Source organism: Lethenteron reissneri, chromosome 32 (assembly GCF_015708825.2).
Source record: "Lethenteron reissneri isolate LAM-NWPU_2019-01 chromosome 32, ASM1570882v1, whole genome shotgun sequence".
Taxonomy (NCBI): domain Eukaryota; kingdom Metazoa; phylum Chordata; class Hyperoartia; order Petromyzontiformes; family Petromyzontidae; genus Lethenteron; species Lethenteron reissneri.
The window spans coordinates 9577345-9591930 of record NC_083810.1 but is presented as its reverse complement, the minus strand read 5'-3'; the positions used below and the strand labels follow the sequence as shown (position 1 = coordinate 9591930).

Sequence of the window (14586 nt, the reverse complement as noted above, 5' to 3'; positions counted from 1 at the left end):
GAAGAAGATAAGCCTCTTTAGTTGAGCTATCATTTTTGGCCAGGTCGCTTCTGAAAATAAGTTTAATACCGAAATGGGCTTTACGTAGTAAGACAAATATAGCTAAGTTGTATATCTGTTTTTTTAAGTATTTTGTTTACCTTTCCTATACTTTGCGCTCCTATCATGTTTTTGTACTGTTTGTTGTTGTAACGTTCTCACCCCGTGCCCCTACTGGACATCTGCGAAAGAGCTTTATAGCTCAACGGATTCCTCCAGTCTAAGTAAATATTCTGATTCTCAAATGTTCTCATTCTCGAACGCAGGTGCAAGTTCTGGCACTACGACGAGAATCTGCCGACGGCCAGCGTGATCATCGTGTTCCACAACGAGGGCTGGTCGACACTCATGCGCACGGTGCACAGCGTCATCAAGCGCACGCCCGCACGCTACCTCGCCGAGATCGTGCTCATCGACGACCACAGCACCAAGGGTGCGTCTCAGCAGCCGTGGCGGCAACGGCAGCCGTGGCGGCAAGCGCTCTCGCGCGAGCCTGTGGCGTCGATAGCGTTGCTTGCTTGCGTGTGTCTCTCTTGTGTCATTTGGGGTTTTATGGCTCCAGTGCCTTCACTGGGGAGCCTTGTTCTCCTCTGATATCAGTAGGCATCTGTATCTCGTGTGCCTTGAGTCGTGGGGGTGGGGTCGGTGTCACTGATAGTATTTCTCACCTGTAGTCTTATTCTTGGTACTTTCGGTAAAGTCATGTAGTCTTGTTTAGGATCTCTCTCTCTTGTGGTCTTTGTATGGATCTCTCCTTTTCACCTGCAATTGCAGTATAGTTTATCGCCTCTGATAACAATAGGGGGGTCTCTTCCTCATGTCCCCTGAGTTGGGATTTTCCTCTGCTGATATCATTAGAGGTCTCTCTCAAATGGGGGGCTCCTTAGGGCTCCCTTTTTCCTTTGGTTTGTTTTTCTCTGTCTACATCCCTTACGCTTTCAGTCGGGGTTCTCTCTGCTCTGGTTTCAGAATGGGGCAGTGTCCCTGTCCCCTATGGATTCAACAGAGGCTTTGGCTCCTCTGATATCAGCGAAATCTTCATCGTGGTCTCGGCTAAGGGGCGTCTCCATCTAATGTTGTGTGTGCGTTCCCTAATCAATGTGTTTCACTTGCTGCCTCTCGGTGTAAGTCTTGAGTATGCTTTTTCTCCACGCTTCTTTGCGCACTTTTTTCAGTTTATGTTAAATTTCCTTCTTAAAAATTGTCATGTTTTTGCTACAGCAGGAAGTAGGCATTAATTTTTAAAATTGTATTGTCGGCCTCCTGCCGGGATATATTATGTAGTATTCTTACGGTGACACATACACCTCTGATTAGCACGGTTGGCTCCGTACATCGTGAAAGAAGTTCACCATACATACATATTTTACACACTTTTGGGAAAACGTTGCAGAATCCATGCGTACGCATTCGTTTTTTTCTTTGTTTAATGCGCACCTGTTCCCCCCCACCATGCAGCGCACCTGCTGGACCACCTTGATGAGTACATAAAGATGTGGAACGGCCTCGTCAAGGTCTATCGCAACGAGCGGCGCGAAGGCCTCATCCAAGCTCGCAGCACGGGCGCCAAGAAGGCCACGCTGGGCCAGGTGACCCCCCCCGGCCTGATCTTATCCCACGTGACCCCATCCGGCCTCATCCGACGCCCTTTGAAAGTTCAGCCAGCACACATTTTCTCACAGACTCCGTTCCTTTCGGTGTGCCCGAAATAACGAGCCGGAAATACGTCGCGGCGAGCTGCATATGGGATAGCCGCAAAGAAACCCACGTAGCATTCAAACGCGTACACGAATGGCTCTTTGTCAAGCCACAGCTGGATGAAAGCCTCCCCCCACTGCGTGGTGTCGTGTGTGGTGTTTGACCATGTTATTGCCATGCTGGGCAGTGCGAGCTGGTGTTTGCGGGGGAACTGCATCGATTTGGGGCCACAAGTATAATAAAGGAATGGATTGTACTGCACCCTCTTGCTGCCCCCCCCCCCCACACGTAGCCTCGCAGAGGCCGTTAACCTGAGCATATAGCCACCAACCAAGCATTACCCATGTGGATTCTGGGTGATTTTGACATATGCCCATTTTTATATAGCACATGCTGTGAATGCATAAAGTTTTGGTTGCAAGGTAAGGCTCACGAGGTCAGTCATCGAGTACAATGGTGTTGATGCTACCTTGCCTTGCCATTGCTTCCTGATGCTTAGATTCTACCGTTGTTTTAGACTTAACACTCAATCTCCCAAGGTCTGCTTTCTACAGTATCCCACTCTCTGACTGCAGGCCTTCTTCCCCTTGTTAAGCAGTTGATGTGTCCTTCAGTCTCGTAATCATCACCGTCTGGCTTTAGGTCTTCCCCCTTGGTTGCTGAACTCTGGGTGCCTCTCCACTGCCCTTCTCGGTAACTTGCCCTCCTCTGCCCTGCACACGTGTCCCACGCATTGCGACTTCCCGATTTGTGTCGACAAAACCTTCTCGCAGCATTCTATGCAAAACCCTCCAGTTTCTTACCCTACCCTGCCCGTCACATTCGTAGCATCAGGTGGCAAGCAATTGTGTGGGAAAACCCAGAATGCCTTGTGTGTTATTAGTTAACATACCTTCACAGCAGCCTGTTTTGTAGCCTCTGGCCTTGGATAGTCGTATAGGGTCACCTTAAGAAACGTTGAGGCAACAATGCGATGCGCTATCCACCGATCTGACGCCCCATGTTGGTTTGTGTGGTACCCACGTTGCAATTTCAGGTGCTGATTTACCTGGACGCGCACTGCGAGGTTTGCATCAATTGGTACGCGCCCCTGGTCGCTCCCATTGCTCAGGACAGGTGAGTGGAGTTGGCCGCCTTCACACATGACGCAACAGCTGATTGGCAGACCTTTAAATTGTTCTATCTGTTTGTGCAACGCATGGGTGAGCTTTCTCCGGGCACTCTGGTTTCCTCCCAGTCGAAACAAAACAACATGGGGGGGGGGGGGGGGGGGCGGGCCTACATCAGATAGCTGTGCCCAATGGAGGTCAAGAACGGATAACGCCAGCAGAAGCCAGCGCCACTGTATAATCGGGGGAGAGGGTGAGCTGCTCAATTCAGTTCCTGGAGAATAAGCTACCAGCATGTGGAGCAAAACGTCGGACATCGTGCCGAAAAGCACGTAGCACAACACGAGAACCACATCATGGGCCAGCAGTTTTGTTTTTTGTCTTTCCCCCCCCCCCCCCCATGTTAAGTTGATGGAGTTTTTGGCATCGTTTTAATGAGACAAAGTCAATATTGAAATCTCTCGGGTTTAGAGTACGGCCCACTAAATTGGATGTCACAGAGCTACTTCTGAGATGCTCGGCAACCTCTAGCATAGACAGGAGGGGAACAGCGCCTTCCCACTCGCTTTGCATATGAGAGTAATATTTGTCGTATGGCGGACAAACCGGCCCGTTTGCGACCATCTGGAACACTCTTCCTTCCGATATTAGGAAGCCACTGGAGCTATGCACTTTTAAATCATCATCTAGATTGAAAACTAATTTTTTAGAACTGCTTTTTGTGTTTAGTTTGTTTTTACTTCCCCCGCACCTCTGATGAGCATGGTTGGCTACGCACGGTGTAAAATAAGTTCAACATACATACAACATGTCATCAAAATGAGCAAATTGTTCTATGCTTATATACATACAAACCAATATTTTTATTCCCATATCTGGAACTTAATGAAAGGGATAAGTGGCACTGCACTTGAGAACCCAGTTTAATCACAGGATACTGCGTGGATGTGAAGCCAGGACCTGAACCGTGCCAACTCGACATGCTGAACTGTGAGCCATACGGCCACCTCGCTTGGCAGTGTTTGTCTAAAACAATTTGAGCCCCGGTGGGAGATGCAGTGCTTTGTGGGACTGTAACGTAAGACTCACGTCTTGTTCGTGTGTTTAGATTGCCAATAAAATTACATGGTAGGATGGAGTGGGGAGGGAGGAGTGGGCCTGCATCCAAAATCGCACTGCTTTTATCCTTTGTGTAATTTTGGCAGCCTAAGATAACACATGTGACATTAGTGGTAAATATTTTGGTGAACTGCGCCTAGATACAGCAATATGACTAGAATATCAGGGATGTACCCCCCCCCCCCCATTCCTGATTCAATGAATAACCATCATCTGCGTTTTCCCAGATAGCTCAGGAGAACATCAGACTTTTAATCTGAGAGTCCAGCATTTATGTCCCTGTTGGCGCAAGTGTTTTCGCAACTCGGATTTACCACGGTTGGCTATGTACGGTGCGAATGAAGTTCTACATATATACATTCGGGGTCACGATTCGATTCTGTAATTGGTTCTCTCTTTACATTATGAAGAATGGCAGTGCTTCTAGTGGCATGCATGCGACATGAGTGTGATAATGTGAAACTGCGAAAAAGATAAATCGATACCCGCTCAGAAAATGTGCTTGGACACAATAGTGGCGGTTCAGTTTTTAACACGCTGTGTCACAATCCCAGGGACCATGTTTCAATTCCTCGCTGTGGACAACATCAGTGGCTTGTTTGGAAACTCAATTTATCCTAAATGAGTTCCTCAAACTGTATGTAAATATCTGCTGTGAAGGGACAAAGGTGTCCGGGTGTGGTTTGGGCCACAAATATGAATTTGTATGTCATGCGACCTGCCAATCGACTAACTGTGCCGTACCCATTTATACTTCTGGGTGGACAGAGGTGGCGCAAAGATGGAATAGGGGCGGTGGGGGGGGGGTTAATAAACTTACACCATTTGTTTCAACTGCCGCACCAGAAGATAAAGAATCGAACTGGCGACCTCTTAATCGCAAGTCCAGTGTGTGCGAAACCATTCCAGCATGGCCCCAACCTCCACCGGCACCTCCGCTCTTCCTCCTGCTACTCTCCTTCCGCGCGCAGGACGGTCTCCACGGTCCCGCTCATCGACGCGATCGACGGCAACGACTACGTGCTGCGGCCTCAGGGCGGCGGGGATGAGGACGGCTTCGCACGCGGCGCCTGGGACTGGAGCATGCTGTGGAAGCGCGTGCCGCTGAGCAAGCGCGAGAAGGACAAGCGCAAGACTCGCACCGAGCCCTATGGGTGTGTGCCTGCAAAATGCGGTGGTTTCTGTGCCCAAAATCCTTGTTGGTGTCTCTCCGCAACCCATCGTCACCATCACGATCCATGGGCATATAGCCCGTAGGAATAAGACCTATATTAGGAAGCCGCTGAAGATATAAGAACTTTAAAATGTAAATTTAAAACATTTTTTTCCCCCAAATAGTTTATTGAACAAACGATTTTGGTACACACAGAGGGAAAACTCATTTCTTTAGAACTGCTTTTCATGTGTTAGTTTGTTGTCCTTCCCCCGCACCTCCGATGATCACGGTTGGCTACGCACGGTGCGAAAGAAGTTCACCATACAAAGAGGTCTCTGTCGCGTGTGCAGGTAGTGCAACTGCACCGGGGGGGGGGGGGGGGGGGGGGGGGTAAGTGGGCCAAGGAGATGTCCAGTCGCTGGGCTACCAAGAGGGGGGAGGGGGGGGATATTGGACAGGGGACGCCCATTTAATTTGCACCTCCGATTAGCACAGTTAGCTACGTACGGTCCCAAAGAAGTTCTACATATACATATACTATGGCCTAACCCAAAAACAAACGTGGATCAGTGCCATCGTAGTTGCCGTGGGCGCTTAACAGGAGTTTGGGCATGTTAACCGTGCTGCTGCTGCTGTTGTTGTTGCGCCCAGGTCTCCGGCGATGGCTGGCGGGCTGTTCGCCATCGATCGAGACTTCTTCTTCGAGCTGGGACTCTACGACCCAGGCCTGCAGATCTGGGGCGGTGAGAACTTTGAGATCTCTTACAAGGTACGTGCCCGCTTACCCCCTCCCCCCACCACCACGAGCAAACCTGCAAGTGATACAGCAGAGGAAAGCATAAATGCATGAACGCATTTGGCAATAATTTTTACTTCATGTGGCTCTGGTCAAGTAAGCTATTTTTTCGGTGATACTCCATTGGCAGTGATGCCCAAAACACAAATAACAACTCGATACATTTGTGAATAACACTGTGGCCTTAAAAGGAACATTTTAGGTGACATTTAGGGAAATGGCCATTTTTCATAGCACATGTGTGTTTTGTCTGTTCTGAAGAAGAGGCATTGCCTCAAACGTGTGTCGCCTATTATATATTGTTTCCTTTTTTTAAGGCTACAGTTGCTGCCGAGCTAAAGTTGGCGCAATATTCCGTACGGCAATACATTGTACGATATGCAAGGCCGACGATAATCATGTCATCCGATTTGCTAAATATTATTTGGTGATTATCTCTTGTTTTCATCGTCATCAGTCATGGTCTTTCCACAGCTGGATGAAGGCCTCCTCATGCCACCGCCATCTCTCGAATCCATAAATGTTAACGGTGCTCATTTTATTTTTCTAAATATTATATTTCTTAACACACTCATTATGAAATACCAAACGATGAATACAGTTCTACACTTAGAGCTATTACCCCTTAAAACTAGTGCCAGCTAAAGCATTTTTCAGTTTGATGGAAGGAATAGCAGTTATGACTTCATCGTTATTTATATCACCAGCCAATTAATAATTTATTGTGTAACTGACCATGCTTGTGCGTGTCTGTGTTTATCCATTGATGAAGCTGCAGTGATTATAAGACTTGTGGCTGGCTTATGTTGAGTGAACAGCAGTTAAATAACTTTTTTTTTTTTACTTTTTTGATTATTGTAAATAGAGCAAAAAGAATACAACCAAACCGCATAATACAATTATAACATTACAGGAAATTGGCATTGTGATAATCATCGCATCATGAAAATGTATATCTTACGAAAGATCATATCGTGACGTTGGTAGGCCACCCACGTCTCCTCACCTGTCGTGTTCGCAATCTCTGTCTCCCTCTTCTCACTACTGCCTCCGTGTGCCACGGCTAGTCACGACACTGACCATCCGTCTCAACTCAAAAGGGTGTAAAGGATACGGGTGGTTTTGTGTGAGATGCACACGTGTGGAATGTTTGTGCGAGGTGGGCATCTGTGGTGGTGTGCAGGCAATGTGGAGTGTTGTTGTTGTTAAGAAAGAGTCCGGCTGCGTCCTGCCGATGGTGCATGTTTATTCAAAATTGTGATCTCGTTTCTAATCCGATTTTAACGCTTCTTTCCTACCTCTGTGTGTACACGTGCTATTATGTATTGATTTAATACGTCACTGCTTAGATAAGGCACGAATATACGTTGTATTGTTTTAACGGATGCGCAGGTTACCCTAACTTGTCCTTGTCTGCATCTTTGTGTGTGCAGTGGTGTGATGGGGGTTTTGCACGCTGCGCTGCAATCCTAGTGACGTATTTTCGATGCCCCACAGTGGCTATTGGTATCTGAGATTGGTCTAGATGCCCATTGGGTAAAGAGAGAGCCTTGTTCACCCACTACTGATGAAGGCCTCCCACCATGCTATGTCGGTCTTGTGGGTTGTTTGACCATATTTCATAGCAGTGGTCAGGTAAGTGTTTGAGAAGGCAGAGAGCACATCAGTACAGTTCATGCATTCAGTGTTACATCCGAGACGCAGTTCAATAAGTGGGTTTTATGTACTGCCATCTACCGCCCAAAACTCAGCCCCTGCTGTGCATGGTGGTCTCCTATCCAAGCGCTATCAAAGCCCAATCCTAATTTGCCTCTGAGACCTGACCAAATCACTCTGAATGTGCCCATTACATCACGTGTGCACATGTATAGCCCTTTAGCCAATCAACTCTCAACTGAACGCCTCCCGCACATAGTGTGGGTTATGGGGGGGGTGATTTGACCATACTTCACCATACTGGTCAGTATTGGTTGGTGAAGTGGTAGGGTGGGGGGGGATCCATTAGATCTACTCGCCCTAACATGAACGCCATATACACTCAATTACAGTCCCTGGTTAGATTAGACATAGGCAGCTGGGCGTGAAAGGTACTGGTCCCCCAACTCCCGTTTATACATCCCAATAGCCGCCTTCATCTTGCACAGGCTCAACAGGGCCGATCGCCGTCCACGGTCTGTCTGCGCCGTTCGTGTCTTGTCCCGCGGCCCTAACGTGTGAGCCTGTGCCCCCCCCCCCTCCCCCCTCTCCTGTGCCGGTGGCACTGGCAAGCTGTGGATGTGCGGGGGAAAGCTCCTGTTTGTGCCGTGCTCGCGAGCCGGCCACATCTACAGGTTACCCGACTGGGCCGGTTCGCCCGTCTCCGGAAAACCCTTCTCTGTCGTGCAGGTTACCGTCGCTCGCCGCCGCCACAAACCAGTCGCGCTCTCGCTCCCTTGCGTAGTTATCCACGCGCCCCTTCTGCGTGTCAGTAAGCGGACAGGCGCCGTAGGCTCCCAAAAACGGAGAGATTGATTCCAAGTGAGAGGTTGGCCCATAGTCGACCGAAAATATTTTTGCCATTCGACGTAAAACTTGCAGTCGATCGGCAGTGGTTGTGGCCGCCATTAAAAAAAAAAAAGTTCGAGCATGTGGCCATCCTCTCGCGCGGATTCTTCCTGGGAGAGCGACGTGGAGAAGCGAGATGTGCCCGTATGTTGTGTGGGTGCTGTGATGTGCAACCAGCACACGGACCCTTGTGCCCCCTCCTCCACTCCCTCCTCGCTTTGTGAGGCTGGACATGAGATCTAGTGACCTCTCACTACACGTGTTTGTGTAGGATTTGTTCATTTATACGCACCAATATATACGCGTGCGATTTTTTTAAACGCACGTTGACGATATTGAATCAGAAATTTAATTGTATGCTTCTAATAAAGTAATTTACCTAGCACCCAGAACCTCGTTAAAGAAAAACCAATGATTCAATTGAATAAAACTGAGATCTTTGAGATCTAAACTCCTACATCAGCCACTGCCCGCCCCCCCACTCCCGAAACGTTAAGACAACTCGCTTCTCCACCGACGTTTGAACTCGGCTGCGTTTGTGAGCCCACGCGTCAACCATCCGAGTGCCATTGCCGCATTGCCCATTCTGCACCTTCTCTCTCTCCCTCTCTCTGTATTCCTATCCTTCCCTCCCACACGGCGCACACACGCACAAAACGCGCGCACACGCCTGCTGGCTTTAGATTTGGCAATGTGGAGGAAAGGTGCTCTTTGTGCCGTGTTCACGTGCGGGACACATTTACCGCTTGCATGGCTGGGCTGGGAACCCCCCTCCGCCCGGCTTGGGCTCCTCTCTCACTCTCAAGGTGCGTAGAAGCAGGGGGGCTGGGGGGGGGGCCGTGTGCCACCTTTGGGAGGTGAGGGGGGAAGGTAAAGGAGGGAGGTGGTGGAAGCACACTGGCACACTGGCATGCTTCACAGTGTGACATCGGTTTGATAATTTTAATGTACAGGGGTGACTATAAAGGTTATCGGCCGTCATTTACTAACTCACGCTTAGAAGTAAGTTTTGAGCAGTGTGGTTATTCATAATTTACTAAAAATATATATATATAAATTTTTTTCCTTAAATCTTGATTGATCTTGGACAGCGTTTAACAGAAGCATTAGAAACGATCGCAGCTGGAGATGTCGGTGAACGCATCGGAGACTCTTCTCGAAACGATGCACATCGCCAACGGCCCAGCGCCACGGCGATGTGGTGGGGATTAGAGGGATGACGCTCGTTCCATTTTAAATCCTCACACTGCCGAGCGTATCGCCCGTGTGTGTGTGTGTAGATTGATCGTCCTAGCTCAAACGATTTTTATTCCTTCGTGTCCCACAATGCAGGCAGACTTTGCTATTCATGCTCCTGACATTAGATACAACCATTTTTCGTAGTGTAGCAATGTAGTATATAATGATCAACAAATGTTTGTTTAATATGCAATTGTATGTAATTCATAGCAACACATTTTATATTTATACACGTAATATCAAATCTATCATTCTTAATATCGCTATCGTGACAAACAAGGCATTATTTGGATATTTCTCCATGTCAACATTATAAGTCATTCTGTGATATCACCAACATCATCACCACACATCATCATTGCCATCCTCATTATCTGGGATCGTTTCCTGGCAATGGCATCACTGCTGAAACCACGTGTTTCAGGAGGAGTGACTCCATTTACAAGATAACCGCTGGCTTTAAAAAATAATAACAATTGGGTGCAGTCCTCCTTTGACGCGTGACGTTCCTTAACGCGTCTCTCGCCCGTGCGACCTCTCCTCCTCCGGTCGGTGGGGGCGTAGAACTACGTGCGCGTCGTCGAGGTGTGGTGGGACGAGTACCGGGACTACTTTTACGCGAGTCGGCCCGAGACGCAGGGCATCGCGTACGGCGATGTCACGGAGCTCAAGAAGTTTCGCGAGGACCACAACTGCAAGAGCTTCCGCTGGTTCATGGAGAACATCGCCTACGACATCCCCGAGTTCTACCCGCTGCCGCCGCGCAATGTCGATTGGGGGGAGGTGGGTCCATGCAGCTTTTGTGTGTGTGCGCGCGCGCGTGTGTGTGTGTACGTGTGTGACGGTGTGTCCACGTGGGGGAGCGGTAGTGTGGTTATAGTAGTAGGTTTTTACCCTTTTAAACTGGTACAAAACTGACACCTTTATTCAAGGCATCATGTTTGCAATAACCACAACACAAGTGGTCAAAAAAGCAAACAAAACGAAGCAACTCTGATAATGATAATAATATGCACTGTCCTTGAAGTTGATTGGTCCACACCCGAGACGGATTTCTTTAGAGCCTAGTCCCCATTGGTGTTGGACCAGATGACACCAGAAGGCGTACACCTCAAACACAGTGCAATATCAGAGTATTGAGAGCTCGGGGTAAGCATTTACACTATGAGATCTCTTTTACCAGTGGCAAAATATAGTAGTAGGTTTTTACCCTTTTAAACTGGTACAAAACTGACTGTGGTAGTGTGGTTGTTCGAGTACTGCGCTACGAACCGGGCGACCAGAGTTCGATTCCCACTCACGGGCCAACATCCGTGATGATTATCTTCACCGGTTCTGGGATTCTCCGAGGGCAACTTGAACTATTTTGCTTTTACCAGGTAAGTCCCACTGAGCTATATAGCTCTTTTTTTCAGAAGCGACTTGGCCACAAAGTGGCTCATTGCGTGGAAATTTATAGCGGCCAAATACTCTGAATGGGTGTTGATTCTAAATGTGGAGGAAAAAACTGGAGGGACCCACGAAAAAAATCTACACAACCACTGGGAGAACATAAAAACTCCAAACATACATGTGTCTGGATCGAACCCACGATCTCCTGTGTACCAGGCGAGGTAGTTAACATCACGCCACCATGGCACTACTCAACCTTTAAATGAGCACCTGGTGTGATGTGTAAACATCGTCACTGGAGAGACAAAGGCGGCTAGGCGTGGTGTTGGGCACCAACCCCCTTGTTCGCTGTGCCGGCCTTCATAGGTGCTTGCTAACAATACTTGCCCCAACAGTCTGTTACAGGCTATATGGGGGATCTTTGTTTGTGTTTTGTGCATATGGGTAGAGGCTTAATGGGCACAGCGCATGGGTTAGAGAAGAGATGGACTGACATAGTACGGGAAGATGTGGAGCTGAGTGGACTTGCCAACGACTGGTACCAGCGGTGTCAAGATCAGCCTCCTGTGGAGGAGGAGGCTTGTGAAGGATGCTACTGGGAGGTTCAAGGCAGTCGCCCTCCAACAGCAACAACTGAGGGCAGAGGAAAGTCGTTAGTAACAACGAGCAGCAGCGTGCCAGGCGCCTAAAACGGAGTAAGCGGTCACAGTGGGGAGTGCCCGGTACAGAGGACTGGGCGGCTAAAACACATAAAGTTTGTGTGGAGAATGAATGTGCATGTGTGAATGTGGTATATGCATGTCTGGTCTGTATGATTATTCACCTTCGTTTTTTAACTGATAACATCCGAATCTGTCTCATGACCTCTTACCCAGGAACCATCGCCATTGCAAATGGGCTCAAACTGCATGTAGCTTGGTGCAAGCATTCTGGCGAACACTATTGCCACCCCTTAGCGGCAGCTGTTATCTATTGTTCTTCGTGTATATGATTGGCTTGTGTGTCCGTGGTGTAGATACGCGGATTGGGTTCCAGCTATTGCATCGACAGCATGGGGCACACCAACGGAGGAGTGGTGGAACTTGGACCCTGCCACCGCATGGGAGGAAACCAGGTGACGCATACACACACAAAGCTAAAGGCAAAGATCCCCCCCCCCACACAGCCTGACCAGACTGTTTGGTCGCAAGTGTTGTTAGCGAGCACCTCCTTAAGGCCGGCATGGCACACGAGGGGGTGGGTGGCCAGCACCAAGCCCTGTCTCTCCAGCGCTGATGTTTACACGCAGCATCAGATGCTCACTTGAGGCTGAGTCGACCTCGGGGGATGCTCAGGGCTGGTTCAGATGATCATCACCAATGTTGGCAGGGAGCAGGAATTGGAATTTGGGTAGCTGGGTTCGTAGTGCAATGCGCTAACCACTACGTTACTGCTCCCAACACACGCGCATTCACATCTATATGTGCATGTACGCATAGAGACATGCACGTGTACTACACTGACCAAAGGTCATAACTCTAAATAGTGCAAAGAATCAAAGATTTGTGTGATTCTGTGATGCAGTGCGTGCACGACTCAGCCCTTATTGTCAACCCACTACTGGGTGACGAACCGCTCATGCTGTGTGGTTCATAGGGGCTATTTTATTGTACTTCACCTCGCTGGTCGGTGCGGGTTGACGTAGGTGGCGAGCACCTCCGATATAAGCACGGTTGGCCACGTACGGTGCGAAAGAAGTTCAACATGCACACGTGCATAAACGTTGGAGCATCGTTATTGTAGAACAATTTGCTGCAGTGCTCCCTGCAGACAACGTAGGCCGACCAATGGCCTTTTAAAAATCTGTTGTGCATTGTGGGCGCCCATCCACGCACTGTCCCGGCTAAACGTTGCTTGGCTTCTGAGATCTGACAAGGTGGAGGTTGGTGGATTTCAGGTGGTTTGGTGCATCGCGATGAAACGTGTTTTTAAGATTTTCACAGAACTTGGCGCTCTACTACTTTACGGATCGGGAAAATATATTTGAGCGACCTTGCGACTTGCGTGTTTTCGCCACAGCTGTTCCGAATTAACGAAGCCAAGCAACTGATGCAGTACGACCAGTGCCTGACGCAGCATCGCGACGGCAACAAGATCACCATCATGCACTGCGGCATGAAGCAGTTCGAAGAGTGGACGTACGACAAGGTACGATCGCCCTGGCGATGCAATACGCCGTTCAAAAAATTAAAAAAACCCGTGTGTAGTGTGTGTGTACATGTGTGTGTACATGTGTGTGTACGTATGGGGAGCGGTAGTGTAGCGGTTAGCGCGCTGCGCTATGAACCTGGCGACCCGGGTTCGATTCCCGCTCACGGCTAACACCAGTGACAATTATCTGAACTGGTCCTGGGCCTCCCCTAGGTCGACTCGGCCTTAAATGAGTACCTGGTGCGGTGTGTAAACATCGCCACTGGGGAAACAAAGGCGGTCGGGCGTGGTGCTGGCCACCCACCCCCTCGTGTACCGTTCCGGCCTTCATAGGTGCTCGCTAACAGCACTTGCCCCTACAGTCTGTTATTTGTCTTCTTTGTGTACGTGTGTGGGGAGTGGTAGTGTAGCGGTTGGCATGCTGCGCTACCAACTCTCGGCGACCCAAGTTCGATTCCTACTCGTGGCCATCAATACCAGTGGTGATTACCTGAACCGGTCTTGAGCCTCCCCTAGGTCGACTCGGCCTCAAATGAGTACCTGTTGCGGTGTGTAAACATCGCCACTGGGGAGACGAAGGCAGTTGGGCGTGGTGTTGGGCGCACGCACCCCTAGTTTACCGTGCCAGCCTTCATACGTGCTCACTAACAGCACTTTCCCTTAAAGCCTGTTCGAACAGGCTACACGGCGGATCTTTGTCTTTGCAGCGGTGCGCTAACACAACTAGCACAATCTCAACACGTGCGCTATTTAATGCTACCCTAAAAAATACATGTAATAGACAATATTTTGGGCAGTAACATTCAGGATCGTTTTTCCTCTTTAGAACAGTGTTAATGACGCACGTGTTGCGTTTTTATTGCATGAACTGTTCTGGCACGTTTAGCAGGTAGCTGTGTAAATTCACTGTGCAGGAATGCAGCTTATCTCCGGCGCTTATAAATAACTCCCACATCACACACCAGTGCTGCAGTCCCTCCACTGGCTCCCAATCCAGTCCCCGAATCGATTTAAAGATCTCGCTTACAATCTGCATGATCCTCCATGGACTTAACCCTGCTTACTGCTCCCCTCTCAGCTCATTCTACTCCCCTCACACACTCTCCTGCCTCTCCCCTCTCATCTCACTCTACTCCCCTCCACGCACTCTCCTGCCTCTCCCCTCTCATCTCACTCTACTCCCCTCCACGCACTCTCCTGCCTCTCCCCTCCCATCTCACTCTACTCCCCTCCACGCACTCTCCTACCTCCCCCCTCCCATCTCACTCTACTCCCCTCCACGCACTCTCCTGCCTCTCCCCTCT

General features: G+C 49.2%; 1 protein-coding gene across 3 annotated transcripts in view; it reads left to right on the top strand.

Annotated features, from left to right (window-relative positions):
• The window catches only part of GALNT7 (polypeptide N-acetylgalactosaminyltransferase 7), a 40857-nt gene that overhangs the window by 15661 nt on the left and 10610 nt on the right, over nucleotides 1-14586 (top strand). For 2 of the 3 annotated variants that reach the window (XM_061563937.1, XM_061563936.1), the window contains exons 3-11: nucleotides 306-472; nucleotides 1498-1628; nucleotides 2774-2853; nucleotides 4937-5119; nucleotides 5773-5890; nucleotides 9145-9267; nucleotides 10265-10483; nucleotides 12108-12206; nucleotides 13151-13279. In XM_061563937.1, coding sequence (XP_061419921.1) covers nucleotides 306-472; nucleotides 1498-1628; nucleotides 2774-2853; nucleotides 4937-5119; nucleotides 5773-5890; nucleotides 9145-9267; nucleotides 10265-10483; nucleotides 12108-12206; nucleotides 13151-13279 — 1249 coding nt within the window. Of the gene's footprint in view, nucleotides 1-305; nucleotides 473-1497; nucleotides 1629-2773; nucleotides 2854-4936; nucleotides 5120-5772; nucleotides 5891-8185; nucleotides 8303-9144; nucleotides 9268-10264; nucleotides 10484-12107; nucleotides 12207-13150; nucleotides 13280-14586 lie in introns of all 3 variants that reach the window. The other variant, XM_061563939.1, reaches the window with a different exon arrangement.